At 44.8% G+C, this 19,135-nt stretch overlaps 2 protein-coding genes across 5 annotated transcripts; one reads left to right on the top strand and one right to left on the bottom strand.

Annotated features, from left to right (window-relative positions):
• Positions 1-1,611: 1,611 nt before the first annotated feature.
• On the top strand, positions 1,612-10,120 carry dpys (dihydropyrimidinase). Of its 4 annotated transcripts, XM_037452995.2 has the most exons (10): positions 1,624-1,950; positions 3,127-3,285; positions 3,450-3,629; positions 4,670-4,859; positions 5,071-5,227; positions 5,446-5,587; positions 5,882-5,926; positions 6,024-6,166; positions 8,469-8,676; positions 9,203-10,120. In XM_037452995.2, the coding sequence occupies exons 1-10, from the start codon at positions 1,699-1,701 to the stop codon at positions 9,260-9,262; spliced, it is 1,536 nt and encodes a 511-aa protein (XP_037308892.2). In that variant the 5' UTR covers positions 1,624-1,698; the 3' UTR covers positions 9,263-10,120. The 4 variants fall into 4 exon arrangements, with proteins under 4 accessions (XP_037308894.2, XP_037308895.2, XP_037308892.2 ...); XM_037452997.2 differs by lacking the exons at positions 8,469-8,676; positions 9,203-10,120 and adding an exon at positions 6,262-7,461 and having other exon boundaries at positions 1,612-1,950; XM_037452998.2 differs by lacking the exons at positions 8,469-8,676; positions 9,203-10,120 and adding an exon at positions 6,283-7,461 and having other exon boundaries at positions 1,613-1,950.
• A 1,296-nt stretch (positions 10,121-11,416) lies between these two features.
• Positions 11,417-13,132, bottom strand: LOC119197398 (dendritic cell-specific transmembrane protein). Its single transcript, XM_062565509.1, has 2 exons — positions 12,299-13,132; positions 11,417-12,215 (listed from the first exon to the last, which is right to left on the bottom strand). Exons 1-2 carry the CDS (start codon positions 13,043-13,045, stop codon positions 11,856-11,858), a joined length of 1,107 nt encoding a protein of 368 aa, XP_062421493.1. The 5' UTR covers positions 13,046-13,132; the 3' UTR covers positions 11,417-11,855.
• Positions 13,133-19,135: the final 6,003 nt, after the last annotated feature.

Below are 19,135 nucleotides of genomic sequence, written 5' to 3'. Positions count from 1 at the left end.
AGCATTCGATTTAGCAGAGGAAAGATTTTGGATTTACACAGTACTTTTTCTGCACCCCTGACCTCACACGAACTGTGTACCATTTAATTTATATCCAGACAAAATACACTCTTGGTAAAAAAAAAAAAGACCAGTTGAGCTGCTGCATTCTGGATGAGCTGCAGAGGTCGTGTTGTCGCTGTGATGTGGGCAGTCAGGGAGAGTTGGGAGTCAAGTGTCACACCAAGGTTCCTAGCAGTCAGAGTGGGTGTTAACACAGAGTTGCCAAAGTTAACATTCTGGTTCTGAGTGGGAGAGTGTTTTCTGGGGAAGAGAAGTAGTTCAGTCTTGTCGGGGTTGATCTTCAGGTGGTGAGTGGCCATCCACTGAGAGATGTCAGTCAGACAGGCAGAGATCCGTGCCGCCACCTGAGTGTCTGAGGGGGTAAGGAGAGGATTAATTGGGTGTCGTCGGCATAGCTGTGGTCGGAGAAACCATGCGAGCGAATGACGGAGCGGAGAGACTTGGTGTAGATAGAGAAGAGGAGGGGGCCCAGGAAGGAGCCCTGAAGAACTCTAGTAGTAAGAGGACAAGGTTCCGACACAGATCCTCTCCAAGTTACCCGGTAGGTGTGGTCACCAAGGTAGGATGAGAGATGGGAGAGAGCAGAGCCTGAGACACCAAGTTTCTGAAGGGAGGAAATGAGGATCTGGTGGTTTACGGTGTCAAATACTGCAGAAATGTCCAGAAGGATGAGGACGGAGGAGAGAGAGGCGGCTCTAGCAGCGTGGAGTTGCTTTGAGACAGCGAGGAGAACAGTCTCTCTGGAATGGCCCTCCTTAAAGCCTGACTGGTGGGGGTCAAGGAGGTTGTTACGGTGGAGAGAGGAAGAGAGTTGGTTAAAGATCGCACGTTCAATAGTTTTGGACAGAAAGAGAAGAAGAGATACCGGTCTGTAGTTGTTTTCTTCAGAAGGGTGTGTTTCTCCAGAAGTAGGTTAACTCTTGCCTCCTTCAGAGAGTTGGGAAAACAGCCAGATAACAGAGCATTGTTATTGAGACAGGTGAGGAAAGGAACAAGGTGAGGAGCGATAGACTGTAGAATATGGAATGGGGTCCAGAGGGCAGGTGGTGGGACGGGCAGAGCTTACTAAGGTAAGAACTCCACAGGTATCCTTACGTACGTCACCCAGGAACCACCATCGAAAACTAATGTTGCTGTCATAATAATAATAAGTTGAAAAAATATACAGGAGTTAAATTAACCCATTCATTAGTATATGTAATGTGAGCATCGATGGCATGTGGCAATGAAAACGCTGTCCCAATACTTTACTTCTTAAAAGGAGGAGAGAGAATTGTAACAGAACAATAAGTAGCTTCCAACAACAACAACAACGTCAAAGATATGATGGTCAGACACTTATTTGTAATACAAACACACACGTGAATACACACAAGAGAAAACTGTGTTGGTTCATTTTTACGAGACAGGATTGTCTGTGTACAAAAAGGAAAAAGTTGAGTCTCAGCTGTAAAGATGATTTGCGTTTAATAACCGGTGTGTAGACAGGGGACAGAAGCAAATGCACACATGAACTTTGGAACTGACCTATGCTGCACACACACATCTCAGTTCACTCTGGGTTGTCTCTCTCTCTCTCTCTCTCTCTCACTCTCTCTGTGTGTGTGTGTGTCTCTCTCTAGCGTGCACAGCGGGATGTCCGAGCACAGCGGAATCTTGATAAAAGGAGGTAAAGTGGTGAATGAGGACTGCTCCGTGATCGGCGACGTCTACATCGAAAATGGCAAGATCATCGAAGTGGGACTGGGTCTCCAGATCCCGGGAGGGGCGCGCGTCATCGATGCCACCGACAAGCTGGTGATGCCGGGCGGCATCGACACGCACACGCACATGGAGCTGGAGTTCATGGGCACCAGGGCCGTGGACGACTTTTACATCGGAACCAAGGTAGGCTCACTTTCACCGACACTGCGTCAAATAGACGAGGACTTCCATCACGCGTTAGAGTGCGCTAAGTGCTGAGGAGAGCGCCGGAAGTCCAGCGGTACGGCCTTCACAATAATGCGAGCTTTTTAAAATATTTATTATAATGGATTTATTCATATTTATTTTATTTTTTTAAAATTGATTTTACCTTTCAAACCTTTCAAAGAAGCTTCGGCATTATTTGAGAATAATGAGTGTCACCTGGGTTCATCTCTTTAGTGTTGTAGCTGGTAACTTAATACACTGAAGGGTAGATTGTAAGGGACTGCCCAGGAATTCATTAAGTCCCATCTGCTAAATCTGCTAACTGATATCACATCGTAGTTATCATGTAATTGAAGTGGAGAGCAGTAGAATTATGAGGTATTAGAAAATGAAGATACCTTAAAAAGAGTAGATTTGCTAAATTACTTTCTATTACTTTCGATGCATAACACAAAACTACCTACCTAACTATTGAAGGACGTATCCAATTTGTTTTGACTGGTGGGTGACACCTGGATGACAAACTTGTAGACTTGGCAGGTATTTGTCGTCTTGGCGTATTTGTCGTATTTGCACCTATTTTTAATTATTTGACAAAAGAGCTTGTGCAAAATAGAATTCCATTTTTTTTATAACACAGTATTTATATTTGATTTGACGTGCACGTTGGTGTTTTATTTTGAAGGCTCTGCCCACAAGTGTATATTGAACTTGTCTGACTTAACTTTTGATGCAATTGAGGACATATAATCATCTAAAAGGTGGGGAAAAATAATTTTGATTTAACTCCAGAATTACTTTCCTCACAAGTTCCCTTAAGTTTCTTTTATTGTGTCAACACCTTACGATATAAAGTTTATCAGGCTGCTAAACAACTTAGTCATGATACATCAAATCATTTAGCAGTTTGTGTCAGCTTTGCATTAGTAGTACAACAATCATATTCACAGTTCAGGTGACATGAAGCCGCTCACAGGCGAACAAACAACCGTGATGTCATGATGAGTAGCAGAATATTCCCCCCCCAACGCTGAGTCGCTTCAATCCTAATAACAGCGTACATTCTGAATCAACGCCTACGCTTCTTCACATGTGTCGCCAAATGTTAACCTTTAACTGGCATCCTTGTTTTTAATCCGCTCGTTTCCCCAGGCGGCCCTAGCAGGAGGGACAACAATGATCCTGGACTTTGTCATCCCCCAAAAGGGCAAGTCTCTGCTGGAGGCCTACGACTGCTGGAGGAAGAAAGCTGACCCCAAAGTTTGCTGCGACTACTCGCTGCATGTCGCCGTCACATGGTGGAGCGAGCAGGTGAATGAGCTGTTGAAAATCCCAAAATCAAATTGCACCACGCACAGGTGTCTGCTGCAGAATCCAAATGTTAGATAGTACCTGTGTTTGTGTTGTGTTAAAGGCACTATATATACATATTTCTTTGACATACGACCCTCCATATTCCACCTGCTTTTTTCCAGGTCAAAAAAGAGATGCAGACGCTGACCGAAGAGAAGGGCGTCAATTCCTTTAAGATGTTCATGGCCTACAAAGACGTGTTCATGCTGACGGACTCCGAGCTGTACGCCGCCTTCTCCCTCTGTAAGGAGGCCGGAGCCATAGCTCAGGTGCACGCCGAGAACGGGGACCTGATCGCAGAGGTTGGTACAGCGGGAGCTAATGTGAAAATAACCACTTTATCAACGAGAGACTGTAAGGGGGATGGGACTTGTATTGAAGGGCTGCACACTCACTTTCACATGCTACAGTCTTCTTAATCAGGAAAGGCATGGTTTGCAGCTCAGATAGATCACATCTGGGCTCAAACACACCACGGGCTTAAACAATGGTGGCTTGTGTTGAGGGTTCACTGATCGTAGTGTCATCTTCCAAGACCCTGCTAAGAGGGCTTGAAGAACAGGCGTTGAGGCAGAACAGGTAGTAGAACATTGACTGATGAAAAAAGGCTACATGTTGACTTAGTGTTACTTGCAGGTCCCACATGGTACAAGGTCCACTTGGTCCCAGCAATGTGATGTAATACTAAAAGCAACTTTTGCTCTGTCCTCATGCCACTGCAGAAAAGGACCGTCCCTTGAATAGGTATTTTTCTCTGATATGTCAAATCTGGTCAAGCATTTATAACTGCTGGCTTCAGGGGCCTCTTTTTCTGCTTCAACAAGTTGGAATGGACCATCTTTTTTGTTCTATTTTGTTCTTCCTCTTGAATGTTGTGACAACAATTCACCACTAGGAGGCAGCAAATGCCTAAAGAGGGAAACTAGTGGGCTGGGCTGGAACATGAGTTCAAGGTGTAGTAAGCTCATTTTGTGTTGTTAACGTAAATGATCTGTTCTTGAGAGCCCATGGAGTCTCATATGAACATTATCTTTTAAATGATGATATATTTCAGAATTCTACCATATCATACGCTCCTTCTGTCAGGGTTCTGCAGCTGTAAAACATGGTAAAATGCAGTGGATTCTGATAATCATAATGAATTATAACTCATTTGCAAACATTATCATTTAAACATCGCTGGGAACAGAGTGAACATGTTTTACGCACCGCTCAGGCTCGTTAGTCCATGCTTCCACATGCTCCTACATTGGTTGACTTTGTATTAGTCAGCGCGCTCCCTACGACACTCTAATGACCTTCACGCTGCCTTGTTGTCTCCGCCCCCGCTGGGACTCGGCAGGGGGCGAAGAAGATGCTGTCTCTGGGCATCACGGGGCCAGAGGGCCACGAGCTGTGTCGGCCGGAGGAGGTGGAGGCCGAGGCCACCCAGCGAGCCATCACCATCGCACACGCCGTCAACTGCCCGCTCTACGTGGTCCATGTCATGAGCAAGTCTGCCGCCAAGGTGGTGTCCAATGCTCGCAGAGATGGTGAGCCTGGGATTTGCTGCCCTCTGTTGGTCAATGTTAAGAGATTAGCAAAAGCCAACGTCAGTGTTCATATTTCAAGGATTCCATGTCTCCACGTGATTTTTCTGGTCACAGTGGAAAAGCCTCTGATGCATCCAAATTGGTAAACGTGATTTGTTCACAAGCGAACTGACCTCTGTTGTTCTTCAGCTTGTGGGTCCTCTGTCCACAGGGCGCGTGGTGTTCGGGGAGCCCATCGCAGCCGGACTGGGCACCGACGGCACTCACTGCTGGCACCAAGACTGGGCCCATGCTGCTGGCTTCGTCATGGGCCCTCCCCTCAGACCTGACCCCAGCACCCCGGGGTACCTCATGGACCTACTGGCCAAGTAGGTGGACCCGTCAGCCGCGGCATCACAGATTAGTGGGCTTCAGGACTTAGCAAGAACGTTTGGCTTTGAGTAGGAAGCTGACATGGCAGCGTAAAAGAGCGAGATCCAATTCACAAAAATGGGATCATTGGCATGTAAACTGAGTTATCTATTTGTTCTGTATTTTCTAATCATTCATTAGTTATTCACTGATATTTATCCTTCAAACGTGCTAGTGACGATCTCAGTTTGACCGGGACGGACAACTGCACCTTCTCCGTGTGCCAGAAGGCCCTCGGCAAAGACAACTTCACTAAGATCCCAAACGGAGTGAACGGAGTGGAGGACAGGATGTCTGTGATCTGGGAGAAAGGAGTGGTGTGTACCATTGATATCGATGCCTTCATTCTGACGTTGTTCGGCAGCTTTTTACACCGTTTGTTGTGCTCTTTCAACTCCTACTGGGCTGTCATCACCAAATGTTATGTTTGGCTATGAATATGCACTCTTATCATTATACGATTCTCAATTTATTTGAGTGGAAACATCACATATTTCAGTAACAGTAAGCTCTCAGAACTGCGGGTCGCAGCAGAAAGCTGCGAGGCCGCTGGGAAGATTTACCACATTCCACAGCGCTTGCACATCACACAGTAGATGATATTTTGGCAGGAACAAGTTGCCTGCTGCTGCAGTTCAGCACTGACCTTTTGCCCGGTAATTCAGTTTTTTTTTTTCAGTTCTCTTTATCCTGTCACCCACCGCGTGGCCCCTTTAACTCGAGCCGGCTCCTGTGTGCGTTTGCTCCCCTCAGCACAGCGGGAAAATGGACGAGAATCGATTCGTAGCCGTCACCAGTAGCAACGCAGCCAAAATCTTCAACTTCTACCCGCAGAAAGGCCGCATCGCCAGGGACTCGGATGCCGACGTGGTTATATGGGACCCAAAGATGACAAGGTGAGAGTGGGGGGGGGACAAAGTGGACAAAGTGTGTGTACAGTTTCAAATATGTTCTGCCCCAATGCACAATCTGCATCAGTCCTTCCTGTCAGTGCTGTCAGTAACTCCTGCAGACGCAGAGTGCCGATGACACATTGGGCAGGGCAGGAAGCGCGTCTCCACGGTGTCACGCATCGGGTCAAATAAGTCGAAGCTCATGAAGTTCAGCAGTGAAGCACGCACGCTGGAGCAGCTAAAAAGGGAAGCGACGTATCTTTTATCTAGCGCCACCTCCACGCACACAAATACACCAGGCCACGTAAGCCCGATTGTGCTCTGTGCAGGAGTCAGGGCATGCCATCACTTATCTACTGCAACACCATCTACATATGAATTACGGAATGATTCATTCTTTTCCAGGTTTGGTTGATTTTCTGTTTTTAACACTTGCTTGAGCTCAATGAGCAAAGCCTCAGTGGGATATCGCTGATGGGTCACGGCGAGGATCTGAAAGATGACGAATATTTTACGTGGGAGCATAACCCGTTTTTCTAAGTAGAGAACATGCAGAATAAAGGGCTCAGAATATCACACGGCTTGTTTGTTTCTGTTCATCTTTCCTATTTTTACATCCAAATATGAAGCGGAAGACAGTGTGCCGTCTCAAGGAGCACATCACCCACTGATGCTAAATATACTGAGGACAGTTGTGCGTTCCAATGGCTTGTGTGCTGTGGCACACTGGTTCTTATATAACCCAGAATGGCGGCGCTCTGTGTGCTGCAGAATCGTGGCTCAGCCCCGTCGGGGACGTCACAAACCGCTGGTGTGCACATCACATACTGGTGTGCACATCACATACTGGTGTGCACATCACATACTGGTGTGCACATCACATACTGGTGTGCACATCACATACTGGTGTGCACATCACATACTGGTGTACACATCACCTACTGGTGTGCACATCACCTACTGGTGTACTTTGCCAGTGAATGGATTCATACAGAAACCTGTGTGCGACCACGACGCCCCCTGCTGAGGAGGAGGAGGAGCTCGCCGTCCGTGAAGCCTCGTAATGGATGGCCCCTCGGCACGAGCGTCGCTCCGTAACCACTTTATCAACGGGTTGCGTAAGCAGAACCGCCTAGGAAGCTGATTGCCTTGTTTGTCTCATGACTTGGATAATGAGGACACATCTTGCCTTTGTCAGTGCACACTATGGTGTCTGCCTCTGCCAACCAACGGGGGAAATGTATGAATCAGGAGAGGAGGGCTCTCTGAGATAAAAAAAAAAAAAAAAAAGAAAGCAAGGAGACATTCAATGAGTTTCATGGAAGTGGCTGAGTCACTTCACTGCTCCCCGCTGACTTGGTCTTTTCATTTAGATCTGATTTATTTGTCAGACGCCATCAATCCGTACAGTGCAGAGTGTTTGATTATTTTAATAGGAAGCGTTTTAATTGGCTTCCTGTGCGAGAGATTTATTATTTCCCAGAAGGCCCTTTCACTACCCTAATGAGAATGTGCATTAAGCTACTCCCACTATTGCTAACTGCATGCAGTTATGGAAGCTTCTGGACTGGTATTAATAAAACATGGAAGTTCTCTCACCGCTTTTAATTATGATTTGTGCATGACGGCAGCAGCGCTGCACAAAGAAAGTACAGTATTGTAGTATTGAATGAAAATATAGCACTCAAAGTAGCATGATAATACAAAATTAATATTGTCTACAAAGCTCATCATAGGCATCATAGCTGTGAATAAATCATTTGCAAATGTATGCTGTATGTACTTTTTAAAATTGTAATTTCTGCCATGCTAGATTACGAATCCTTTCCAACGTTCCACCCTAGCCTTTATAAGACGCAGAAGTTAAAAAAATGTCAATATAATGCTGCTGCAAAGTGAACAGGATGTCACGGTTTGGGTCCTCTTCCTGTCTTATTTTGTAGTTTTCTTGTCTCTCGTGTCTCTGGGTGAGCTTCACTTCCTGTCCTGTGATTGCCTGAGTGTTCCCACCTGTGTCCAATCACCTGCACCTCCCTTGTGTATTTAAGTCCTGTGTGCCTGTTATCCCTGGTCGCGTCATTGTCTTAGTCAGTCATCGTTGGTGCACGTCCTTTGGCTTCTGTTCGGTTTTGTGCTAAATAAAGAGCACATTTTGGAAACTTGTATCCTGCGTGTGAGTCCTGCCTGCCTGCCTTCACCTGCATCAGCGAACCACACCTGACACAGGATGCGCAATGCGTTTGCACGCGATTAAGACATTTAGAACGTAAAGGTGAAGTGTAGTCGTGTCTTTGTGTTTTGGCAGGAGGATATCAGCTAAGACCCACCACCAGGCCGTGGACTACAACATCTTCGAGGGCATGGAGTGCCACGGTGTCCCCGTCGTCACCATCTCGAGGGGCCAAGTGGTCTATGAGCAGGGGCGGCTGACGGTGTCAGCGGGACACGGCAGATTCATTCACAGGAAGCCCTTCTCTGAATATGTTTACAAGAGAATCAGGCAAAGGGACCAGGTGGGTCAATCCCCCACGACGTTCATCACTACAGTATGTAGTGCCGGAGCTAGTGATGCGGGTAAAAGAACCCACTGTAAACTAAGTGCACCAGCTGGTCAACGCAGTGCAGCATCTCTTCTTCTTCTCCCCGAACTGCAGAAACTACTTTGCCAGTCTACAAATTAAATACATTTAAAAAATAAAAATAAAAACATGCTGGATGTGTACATACAAGTTCACGCTATGGCAGTGTTGTTTTAAACATGTTTCCACTCGCCCCGGGTGGCCAAAGAACAAATGAGCAACAAGTGGCCGCTTGAGTCATAAAAGTCCCAACTTTACAACAGGAACTACCATGTTTAGAGACTAAAAGCAGTTCTGGGCCCCATCGTCATCTCTTGCTCATTATGTGACGCCCATCAATGAAACATGAACGTGTTTCCGAGGGTTCCTGGAATTCACATGTGTGTTGAATTTAAAACAGCAAATCGTACACCCAGGTCTCTTAACCCTTCTCTCTCTCTTTCTTGTGTTTGGCCTGCAGGTGGGGAAACCTACCGCTGTGGTGAGAAAGCCCTACGAAGGCAAAGTCATTTCTGTATGAACATCTGGCCCAGAACACGAATGGCGAGCCATTTCTACAAGTTATTCATTGCATTGGTGGCGTCTACATCAAGGTCAATGTCCTGTTGGCAGACAATACCTTCGTTGAATTTGTTCCATTGTGAGATTTGCTGGTCAGCTGTGCTCAGCACACAGTTTACCACTGCTGCAAGTAATTCAATGCAAGGAAGTAAAATAGGGCTTGTGCATGGTTTAATTAAAACAAATGTGGTGTGATTTGAAAAGAGAATCATCCCATCAAAGTTTGTGTATAATTTAAATAATTAAAAAAGAATAGCATTAGTTTTGAACCAGCCTAATTGATCTTTTACTGGGTTTCTTGTTAAACTGTTGACCCATTTCTCTTCATGTTCGTTGCCATTGGTAACCCGCAAAGCATCTTTTCCTTTGATGAAGTATTCATTAAAATGAGAAGATTTACAACGTTGACCCAGATTCCCTCTGTATCTGCATGTTCACTTGGAGGGCACATGATCACGTGCACTCTAGCTTTGCCCATGTACGGCGTGCATTCCTTCCCTTCCCACGGAACAACAAAAGAACGCCTGCGTCCGTCACCCAGCGTCACGGGGCAGCTTCCTATCGGGCTGGCATGCCGCCGTGTTTTCTTTGCCACAGGGTCGGTTGAGACATAATGTGAGCTTATCACGTAGCCACACGGGTCAGTGGCAGCGTGTGAGTCACAGAAGGCCACGCCCCCCCCACCCCCCCCGGAGCTGCACCGGCCGCTTCCTTCCTCTTGTCTCGGACGGCGTGGGATTGTGCACAGTGGAGAACGAGTATCACCACGTGTTCCTTGCTGGATTTTAAAAAGGAAATAAAGAGAACAAATACATGATTCATTTTTATGTTGATTCGAATTTTTGGAAATTTGAGTGATAAACATGCATTGAAATTATGTATCTGAATGATTTTCAACGTTAAAATATTCAACTGCAAAACATTCAACTGCAAAAAATTCAACCGCAACATCCGGGACCTCAAGGAAGAGCAATCGATTCTAGATTCAAGATCAGGAGTGTGCGTCAAGCAAAAGGAGCGAGCACCCAATACACTTTCGGCTGCGACACCATCGACATATGATTTTTTTGCGGTTGAATTTTTTGCAGTATTTTAACGTTGAAAAACATTCAGATACATCATTTCAATGCATAAATATTCAGTGCTAGAAATTCAATCACATTTTCTTTCAAAACCTGATGACACAAATTTACTTTCATACTCCTGCACACCTATGCCAGGAAACTGCAATATAAACTTTTATAAAGTAGTCATTTTGAATGCATTGTTCTAATAGTTTTTTTTTATGTCCACCACTGCCAATTTGATTTAAATGAAATAACATGGAATGCTCTTACAAATCTGAGACAACTGTAACATAATAAATAAGTTATTTTATAAGAATTGGAAGGAGAAATGTGAACTAATGTAACTAAACAGCGAGATGTTAATGAGCAGCGACACAGTGCGTAAGTGGAAGGAGGACAGAGATGTTCCTGCACACGTAGGAGGCATCTGTCCTAGATTATGTCAGCAAATATTACTGTTCTACTCTCTGCAGGGGAGAATGACCTGGAGGTGGAATACAGAAGCCTGACACTGTTTCTAATTTATTTATTGCTTTACCTATCATGTTAGACGGACACTGTAGAGAGGTTATAAATAACTAAGATTTACTGCTACCGTCACAACTACATGGTTATTAAAATACAATGTTAATTTGGCTGTTGTCTTGAGGATCACATAGGGATAGATTCATCACAGAATAATGCCATCTGTATGTTATATAATGAGCATGATGTAACATCAAAACATGTACCATTCTAGTTGCAGGGTGGTTTGTAATTGTTTGGCAAATGTTAATGTGGAAGGCTTCATATGAGGCGTTTGGTAACTATTCTTCATGGTTAGAAGTATTGCCAATTTGCATATGGGCCCGTTATGTCGAATGGGGTAAGTCACTCAACTGAATAACAAGGACACAGTGCAGGTAGAGTCAACAACACATTTATTGCTTTAATCTGAAAAAAATCTTATTTTTCCAGTTTATTTGAATTGCTCGTAGTTAAAATAATCTAGAACAACAGTTTTAGCTTAACCTGGAATGTACGATTTCAATCATCAATAAATAATGGAAAGCAGCTTATTTAGCTGAATATTATACTGTTTTAAACAATATTAAAAAGCTTTGATCAGATCTACAAATGGTGCAGCACAGTGTTGCAATGTGAAAGGGTCTCCGGCCCTGGCTGCAGTAGCTGAAGTCCCGCTGATGTTTGACCAGTGGGTCTAAACTGGTAGGGTTCAGTCCCAAAGGTCCCCTGATTTGGAAAAAGTATGCTTGAACAACAAGATCATCGAGGATGAGGAATCCCTTGTTCAAAGTTGTCCTCACTAGGGGACCTCCTTCTTCTGTTTTATCAGAGAATAGAAAAATAAACGGCTAAACGAATAGCTTCCCTTACACGACGCTTGGCGGATCCCTTTTGGGCCTGAAGAGCAGCGGGCACCAGAAATGTGGCTGAAAGGAGACGACAAACCACCTTAAGCCTTACGCAAAGACATGTAAGAACTCAACCCACTGTAGAAATAATCAATACCTTCAAATAGAGGGATGTGAGGCTGCAGGCGTCTCGCCCCTCCCTCTTCTTGCTTCTCTTCCTCAGGATTTTGGCGTGGAGGTACTTCACCCTCTCCTCCGCGGCGCCGGGGAAGAATCGCTCGCAGACCATCAGCCTGAGCTGGGCCACTTTGGCAGCCATCAGAGCCATGATGAACAAGGCGAGCAGGATGGCCGCCAGAGGGACTACGGACTTGTAGAGCAGCAGCTTGGGCTTAGGGAGACATTTCTTCTCAAACAGAGTCACAGTGTAGGAGAAGTCTTTCTGATGGATTTCCTCGCCAAGCGGGATGCCCATTAACGTCGCAATTCCCTGAGAAGATAAATGAATTCAGATTCAGTTTCTGGAACAAATGCTCCAAAATGACATCGAGGTTCTTTGACAAACGTACTTACTTTGAGGCTCATTAACAAGGGGACATGGAAAGGTTCCAGCTCTGATAGCCTCCTTGTTACAATATCAACGAAGCAGTACAACAAGGCATCCATAGTAATGAATAGGACCCAAGCCAGCAAATGGGTAACAACTGGAACGCCAAACTTGAGCATGGCTCTGCCCTCTGCTGCGGTAGGTCGGGCCGAGGGGACCGCCGTGTACATCTTCTCCTCCTCCGGCGTGAGGGGCAGCACGTGGGGCTTTCCCTCCATCTTGCGCTTCTCGTCGAAACCAACGAACCTGCCGCTCACGAAGCGGTTTTTGTACTTTGCGTCGCCGCGGTACTTTTTGACGTGCAGCGCGATGAACAGCACGAGGACCAGGAAGCTCAGGGCGGGGAACATCTTATCGGTCACGGAGGAGATGGCGTTCAGCAGGGACCGCGCATACCTCACAGTGTCATTCAGCTTCTGCTCCGCTTCGCTCAGTTTCCACCGGAATTTGTCGGATTCCAGTCTGGGGGACACCTTGAGGCGGGAGTCGAGGTTCACCACCCCCAAGTCCGTGACCCCCCTGAGCACGTCGCCGAGCCACTTCAGCACCTCCACGTAGCTGCTGAACGGAGCGGCGATGGCTGCTTTCTTGGCCTTCAGGTTGCAGATCATGCTCCGGACCAGGCCTGTGGTGTTTTCCAAGGTGTTGCGGATATTTCTCAGAACCACTAAACTGGTCCCAGCGGTCAGGAGCAGGTTGCGACTCTTTTTCATGAAAATGGATATCACAAAGAGAATCCCCAAGCACCTGACTCTCTTTGATAGAAAGAGGGCTACTGTCAGTAGGGCCTCAACGCAGACGGAAATCCCCGCGGCTACTGCCAGATCATAGTTCAGGCTGAAGAGGAGGTAGAGGAGAAGTAAGGAGCTGAGGAGGAGGCCGGAGAAGCTACATGTGAGGAGGAGGATGAGGGTCCTTTGAAATCCATCCCTGTTACCGGTAATGAAAACATCCAAGGCCAGGTAACCGATATCCACGAGGCTCCGTTTAAGAGCAATCAACGAGAAGAGCCTCCTGGACATTGAGGAAGACTGTATATGAAGAGGTGAGGGGGGGGGGGGGGGGGCAACACTAGAGTACAGCAGCCACACTGGAAAAATAAAAAAAAACAAGCCAAATGAAACAGATGATTGCAGAAGATATGCAACATCAAATGTTTGCCAAAATGGTTTAACCTTTCAGGACAAAATTCTGAAAAGTTTGAATGTGAAAACGCTGTTTGTAGGAACATAAATGTAATGAAATCCTTAAGTACATACCTGTGGTATTGAGCTTGACGTCTATTCTTATGCATGTGGCATGTAAGCTCCTTAAGTACGGCTAAAACAGGAACCGTCATGTCCCCTCAAACCTCAGCCATTCGTCATTTGTCATTCATTCCTATTTTTTGACCAAAAGCAGAAGCAAACGGAGGGCTAGTATGAGGCAGCATTCCGGCAGTGTGGGAAACTGGTTTGTGCTTCCGTATTTTCAGAATACAGTTCACCTGCTGTATGTGCACTGTAAATGGATAGTTTACCCCCATAGCTAAAAGACATGTTTTTTTTATGCGGCATGCAGTGCTAGAATCAGTTTAGTGTTGGTGTGAGTTGGACATTTTACATAAATTGGTCTGATGTCTGGAATAGATCTCCAATAGAATGGAGCTATATGGCCCAAAACGCTCCAAAAACTCATTTCAAAATGTAAAGTCTATTTTCAGAAATCTTAGAAATGGCCACAGACCTTGTTGTGAGCAGTTTCATGTGAAGTATGTGGTTGAAATTATAATTATTTCTACCAGAAAAGATTTTATACAGGTTTCTGAGAATATTTTGATTTTAATTTGTATTCTTATGTCTATTTTCTCCATTGAGAGTTATAGAAATCTTTATTTACTAATATGTCCTTCTGGCATTATTATTTGTAGTATTTGTGCGAGAGCTGTCACCTGCATCGAGTCCACACTGAGATTTACACAATCTTTATGTGCAGTCGGAGAGAAGTGTGTGACAGTAACCATGGTGACCCCAGTGAGCTCTGACCCTTGCATCTGATAGCTCTTCCTTGTTCGTCTCTGTACAGTGTGCTGTCTGTCACTACGGAATACAAACCATGGATGAATAAGTAATCTACAAACTTAAAGTATATAAAAACTTGATATGTATAAATATATATATATATATTTTAGGGCCGGGACTCGATTAAAAATAATAATCTAATCAATTAGAGGCTTTGTAATAAATCGAAATTAATCGCATTTTAATTGCATAAATATTTGACCTGAGAACAGTGAGAAGTAATTTTTTTCACATGGATTTTTATTTTTGTTCAACCAATTCCAGCAGACAAGTGTGTTGTGTTGTGGATTCCAGCCTGAGAATCTATGAGAATTGAGGTTGGATTCAAAAGCATCAACAGGTGTGTGGTGGAACAGTGCAGGGAGATAGCAGGAAGGCTGAAGTGTGGAGGATCCTCAGTTCAAACCTGCTCTCTCAGAAGGAGGGTTTGGTTGCAGTCAGGGCTTCAAACTGTAAACTTTGAAACAGTTTTGAGGTTTAGTAAACAATCCCAAGGTCTAATATGAGAAACGGACATAATGAGGCATGTGCTTGAATAGCACAAGGGAACAAGGCTGTAGGCTCCAACCTGCTGTCTGAGGTTGTGACTTCATGCCCCTTCATGCAGACATCACTTCTGCTTTGAAAGAGTTTTGAGGTTTGAGTAGCAATCTCAAGGTTAAATACAACAAAGGGTTGGTTAGTGTGTGGTGAATTAGCACAGCGGAAGAGCTGCTGCCACAAGCCTGCACTGCATTTGAGGGTCTTGGGTTTGAGCCTTTGGCTTTACTTCAGGTTTGAGTAGCAATCTCAAGGTTAAATACAACAAACAAAGGTTTGGTTAGTGTGTGGTGAATTAGCACAGCGGAAGAGCTGCTGCCACCAGCCTGCACTGCATTTGGCGGTTGTGGGTTCAAGCCCAGTCTTGGGTTTGAACCTTTGGCTTTACTTCAGGTTTGAGTAGCAATCTCAAGGTTAAATACAACAAACAAAGGGCTGGTTAGTGTGTGGTGAAGTAGCACAGCGGAAGAGCTGCTGACGTAACCCCCTGCACTGCATTTGAAGGTTGTGGGTTCAAGCCCAGTCTTGGGTTTGAGCCTTTGGCTTTACTTCAGGTTTGAGTAGCAATCTCAAGGTTAAATACAACAAACAAAGGGTTGGTTAGTGTGTGGTGAAGTAGCACAGCGGAAGAGCTGCTGACGTAACCCCCTGCACTGCATTTGAAGGTTGTGGGTTCAAGCCCAGTCTTGGGTTTGAGCCTTTGGCTTTACTTCAGGTTTGAGTAGCAATCTCAAGGTTAAATACAACAAACAAAGGGTTGGTTAGTGTGTGGTGAAGTAGCACAGCGGATGAGTCGCTTCCACAAGCCTGCACTGCATTTGAAGGTTGTGGGTTCAAGACCAGTCTTGGTTTTGAGCCTTTGGCTTTACTTCAGGTTTGAGTAGCAATCTCAAGTTTAAATACAACAAACAAAGGGTTGGTTAGTGTGTGGTGAAGTAGCACAGCGGAAGAGCCGCTGCCACAAGCCTGCACTGCATTTGAAGGTTGTGGGTTCAAGCCCAGTCTTGGGTTCGAGCCTTTGGCTTTACTTCAGGTTTGAGTAGCAATCTCAAGGTTAAATACAACAAACAAAGGGTTGTTTAGTGTGTGGTGAAGTAGCACAGCGGATGAGCCGCTTCCACATGCCTGCACTGCATTTGAAGGTTGTGGGTTCAAGACCAGTCTTGGTTTTGAGCCTTTGGCTTTACTTCAGGTTTGAGTAGCAATCTCAAGGTTAAATACAACAAACAAAGGGTTGGTTAGTGTGTGGTGAATTAGCACAGCGGAAGAGCTGCTTCCACCAGCCTGCACTGCATTTGGCGGTTGTGGGTTCAAGCCCAGTCTTGGGTTTGAACCTTTGGCTTTACTTCAGGTTTGAGTAGCAATCTCAAGGTTAAATACAACAAACAAAGGGTTGGTTAGTGTGTGGTGAAGTAGCACATCGGAAGAGCTGCTGACATAAGCACCTGCACTGCACTTGTAGGTTGTGGGTTCAAGCCCAGATGTGGAAAAAGCATTTAAAAAGATTTTTGAGGTTTAACTCACATGCTCAAGGTTAAATAGGAGAATCAAAGTTGCCAGAATGTGACCAGGACTGGTAGTGTAGGGGTGCAAGCTAGAGCCCAGAAGCCTCTGTGCGCACCGCCAGTGGGTTCAAATCCCGCTCCTGCCAAGTCTTGAGCACACTACTGCGGAGGTAGTAGTGGGGGCATTGTCCCCACTGGTTGTTTCAGAGAAGTGAACCCTGGGGGTTATGCAGAAACACAAAGCGCGTTCACTTGAGTTATGATGGCATTGTCAAGAATGATGAAGAATCTTTTGAATGATGAATTGAATTTGATGTTAATTGCTTTTAGCACTTATTAGCCATGCTACGTAGCCTATAGGGTTCCACCTTTTTGACGGGAGAGAAGGCCGGATGAGTCAGTAAAGATGAGCAGATGTGTCTCATTCTGTGGTCACACTGACATAAAACTTATTACAGCCTCTGAGGGCATTTTTCAAGACAATCACATGTTTGTCTACTTCAGGGCATCCTGTGGACAACCTTAAACTGACAGTCTGGCACAGGGTGTAGATTTGTTTACCCTTTTTAGCGCATCCACCCTCCAATTCTCTGTTACATTCAAATTCAACTCACTTGTGCCTTTACCAATGCAGGAAGGATGAATAGCATGGTTCCTCCAAGATGCACCAATCCGTCTCTGGGGCAATATCCCATTATGATTTTTTATAAATGTCAGTTACCCAAAACTAAAAAAGGATTTAGGAAGAGCCACCATGTCCCTTGAGGGTTGAACCCAGATAAGGTTTAAAATACAGAAATTTGGGGCATTTGGCATTAGTGACAGGGACGTGTAGGTTGCTCCATCTAAGATCATTCCAGTCATGTCATGGGAAACAAATATTGTGAAAAAAGTCAAAATATGTAGGGTCAAAAAATAAAAGATTTTTTTTAAATAATAGGTAAAAAATTATTATAAAAATATATATGTAAAGTCAATATATATATATTATTAGGGCTGGGACTCGATTAAAAATATTAATCTAATTAATTAGATGCTTTGTAATTAATTAATCAAAATTAATCGCATTTTAATTGCATAAATATTTGACCTGAGAACAGTGAGAAGTAATTTTTTTCACATGGATTTTTATTTTTGTTCAACCAATTCCAGCAGACAAGTGTAGCAATAGCATATTTAGGAATATAGTACTTTCAGAAATTCAGGTAGCCTATAGGTAAGTAGACCTTCTGTAAACTATGTTTTTTTAAGTAGACCAATACTTTCAAGTACATTCAGAACATTGGTTATTTTTTCCAGTATTGGTTTTGAGCCTTTGGCTTTACTTCAGGTTTGAGTAGCAATCTAATTCAATTCATCATTCAAAAGATTCTTCATCATTCTTGACAGACGTGGACTTAGTTACCCTGGTCCTTAAACCAGTCATCTGGTGCAGTGTGGGTTGTGTCACAATGGTTCGCTGGTGCAGGCGGAACAGGAAGTAGGACCCAGGCGCAGGATTCTTACAGAAAGTGTTCTTTATTAAACACAACGGGAACAGGAACAGAGGCGTGCTCCAACGACGACTGACAAAGACAATGACGCGACGAGGGACAACAGGCACACGGGGCTTAAATACACAAGGCAGGTGCAGGTGATTGGACACAGGTGGAAACAATCAGGCAATCACAAGACAAGGCAGGAAGTGAAGTTCACCCAGAGACACGAGAGACAAGAAAACTACAAAATAAGACAGGAAGAGGACCCAAACCGTTGGAACAGGTTGGGTGTGGGTCCTTGTACTCGGGTCGGGCTAACGTCCACGCTAGCCGCTAATTGTTTTGCGTTGAGGTGATACTTGAGGCTCGATGCGAATTCCTTGTTGCATAGCTTGCACACGACCATGCTCTTATCGACGCTTCCATCTGTGTGTTTATTATAAGATTTCCCATTCACGGGGCCACCCGACACGGTCTCGTCAGCTTCTTCGTTCATGTTCACTGTGGTTTGTTGTTAGCTGAAGTCATGAACGCTAGTTGGTGCTCCAGTATAATTGGTCCCCGAAACTCATCCAGTGAGAAACGTTCCGCGGTGCAAAAAATAAGTGTAAAAATGCGTAAAAAATGTGTAATGTGTTATTTTTTGTGTAATTAATTAATCTTAATTCACATTGTAATTAATTAATCGTAATTAACGCGCTAAAGTCCCGGCCCTAATACATATATATTTTTTTATTGATAATTTCATCAGGTGCTCCAAACATAACCATTAGTGTGTGTAGGCCCTCTTCTCTGCACTGAGGGCAGATGAAGTGATATCCGTTTTGAGGTTTGAGTCATATCGTTTCATTCATCACCTTCACTGTGTCTCCAACGTGCTCGTACGCTTGGGTAAGAGTCTCCGGGTGGCTGCACACGATCTCCAGTCAAGTTTGTTTTTAAACATGGCAACTTTGGGCGTGGGAGGTGGTGTACGCCTCTGTCCTGCCCCTTCTTGTGCGTACGCAGTTGATACAACCTATGTAGAAGGATCAAATATCCCATATGTTGCATGATGAGTTGTAGGACTCATGGTTCTTGGGGCTTGATACTGATACTGAAGACAAATAGCCATGATTTCCTCTGCTGGATATGTTATAAAGACTTCTTGCTACTTGTTTTGCATTTTGTTTACAGTTGTTTTTTTGTGCAACACTGGCATCACCACCCAACTCTTGGCA

Source organism: Pungitius pungitius, chromosome 11 (genome assembly GCF_949316345.1).
Source record: "Pungitius pungitius chromosome 11, fPunPun2.1, whole genome shotgun sequence".
Classification (NCBI taxonomy): domain Eukaryota; kingdom Metazoa; phylum Chordata; class Actinopteri; order Perciformes; family Gasterosteidae; genus Pungitius; species Pungitius pungitius.
Note: the sequence above shows the minus strand (reverse complement) of the source record. Positions and strands in the feature narration are given on the sequence as shown.

Excerpts from the sequence above, each read along its gene's own strand:
- LOC119197398 (XM_062565509.1), bottom strand. The coding sequence starts at position 13,045 with ATGAAAAAGAGTCGCAACCTGCTCCTGACCGCTGGGACCAGTTTAGTG. Across the intron at positions 12,216-12,298 it reads CCTTGTTAATGAGCCTCAAA|GGAATTGCGACGTTAATGGG; the intron begins GTAAGTACGTTT and ends TTATCTTCTCAG.
- dpys (XM_037452995.2), top strand. The coding sequence starts at position 1,699 with ATGTCCGAGCACAGCGGAATCTTGATAAAAGGAGGTAAAGTGGTGAAT. Across the intron at positions 3,630-4,669 it reads ACGGGGACCTGATCGCAGAG|GGGGCGAAGAAGATGCTGTC; the intron begins GTTGGTACAGCG and ends GGGACTCGGCAG. Across the intron at positions 5,588-5,881 it reads TGATCTGGGAGAAAGGAGTG|GAACAAGTTGCCTGCTGCTG; the intron begins GTGTGTACCATT and ends ATATTTTGGCAG.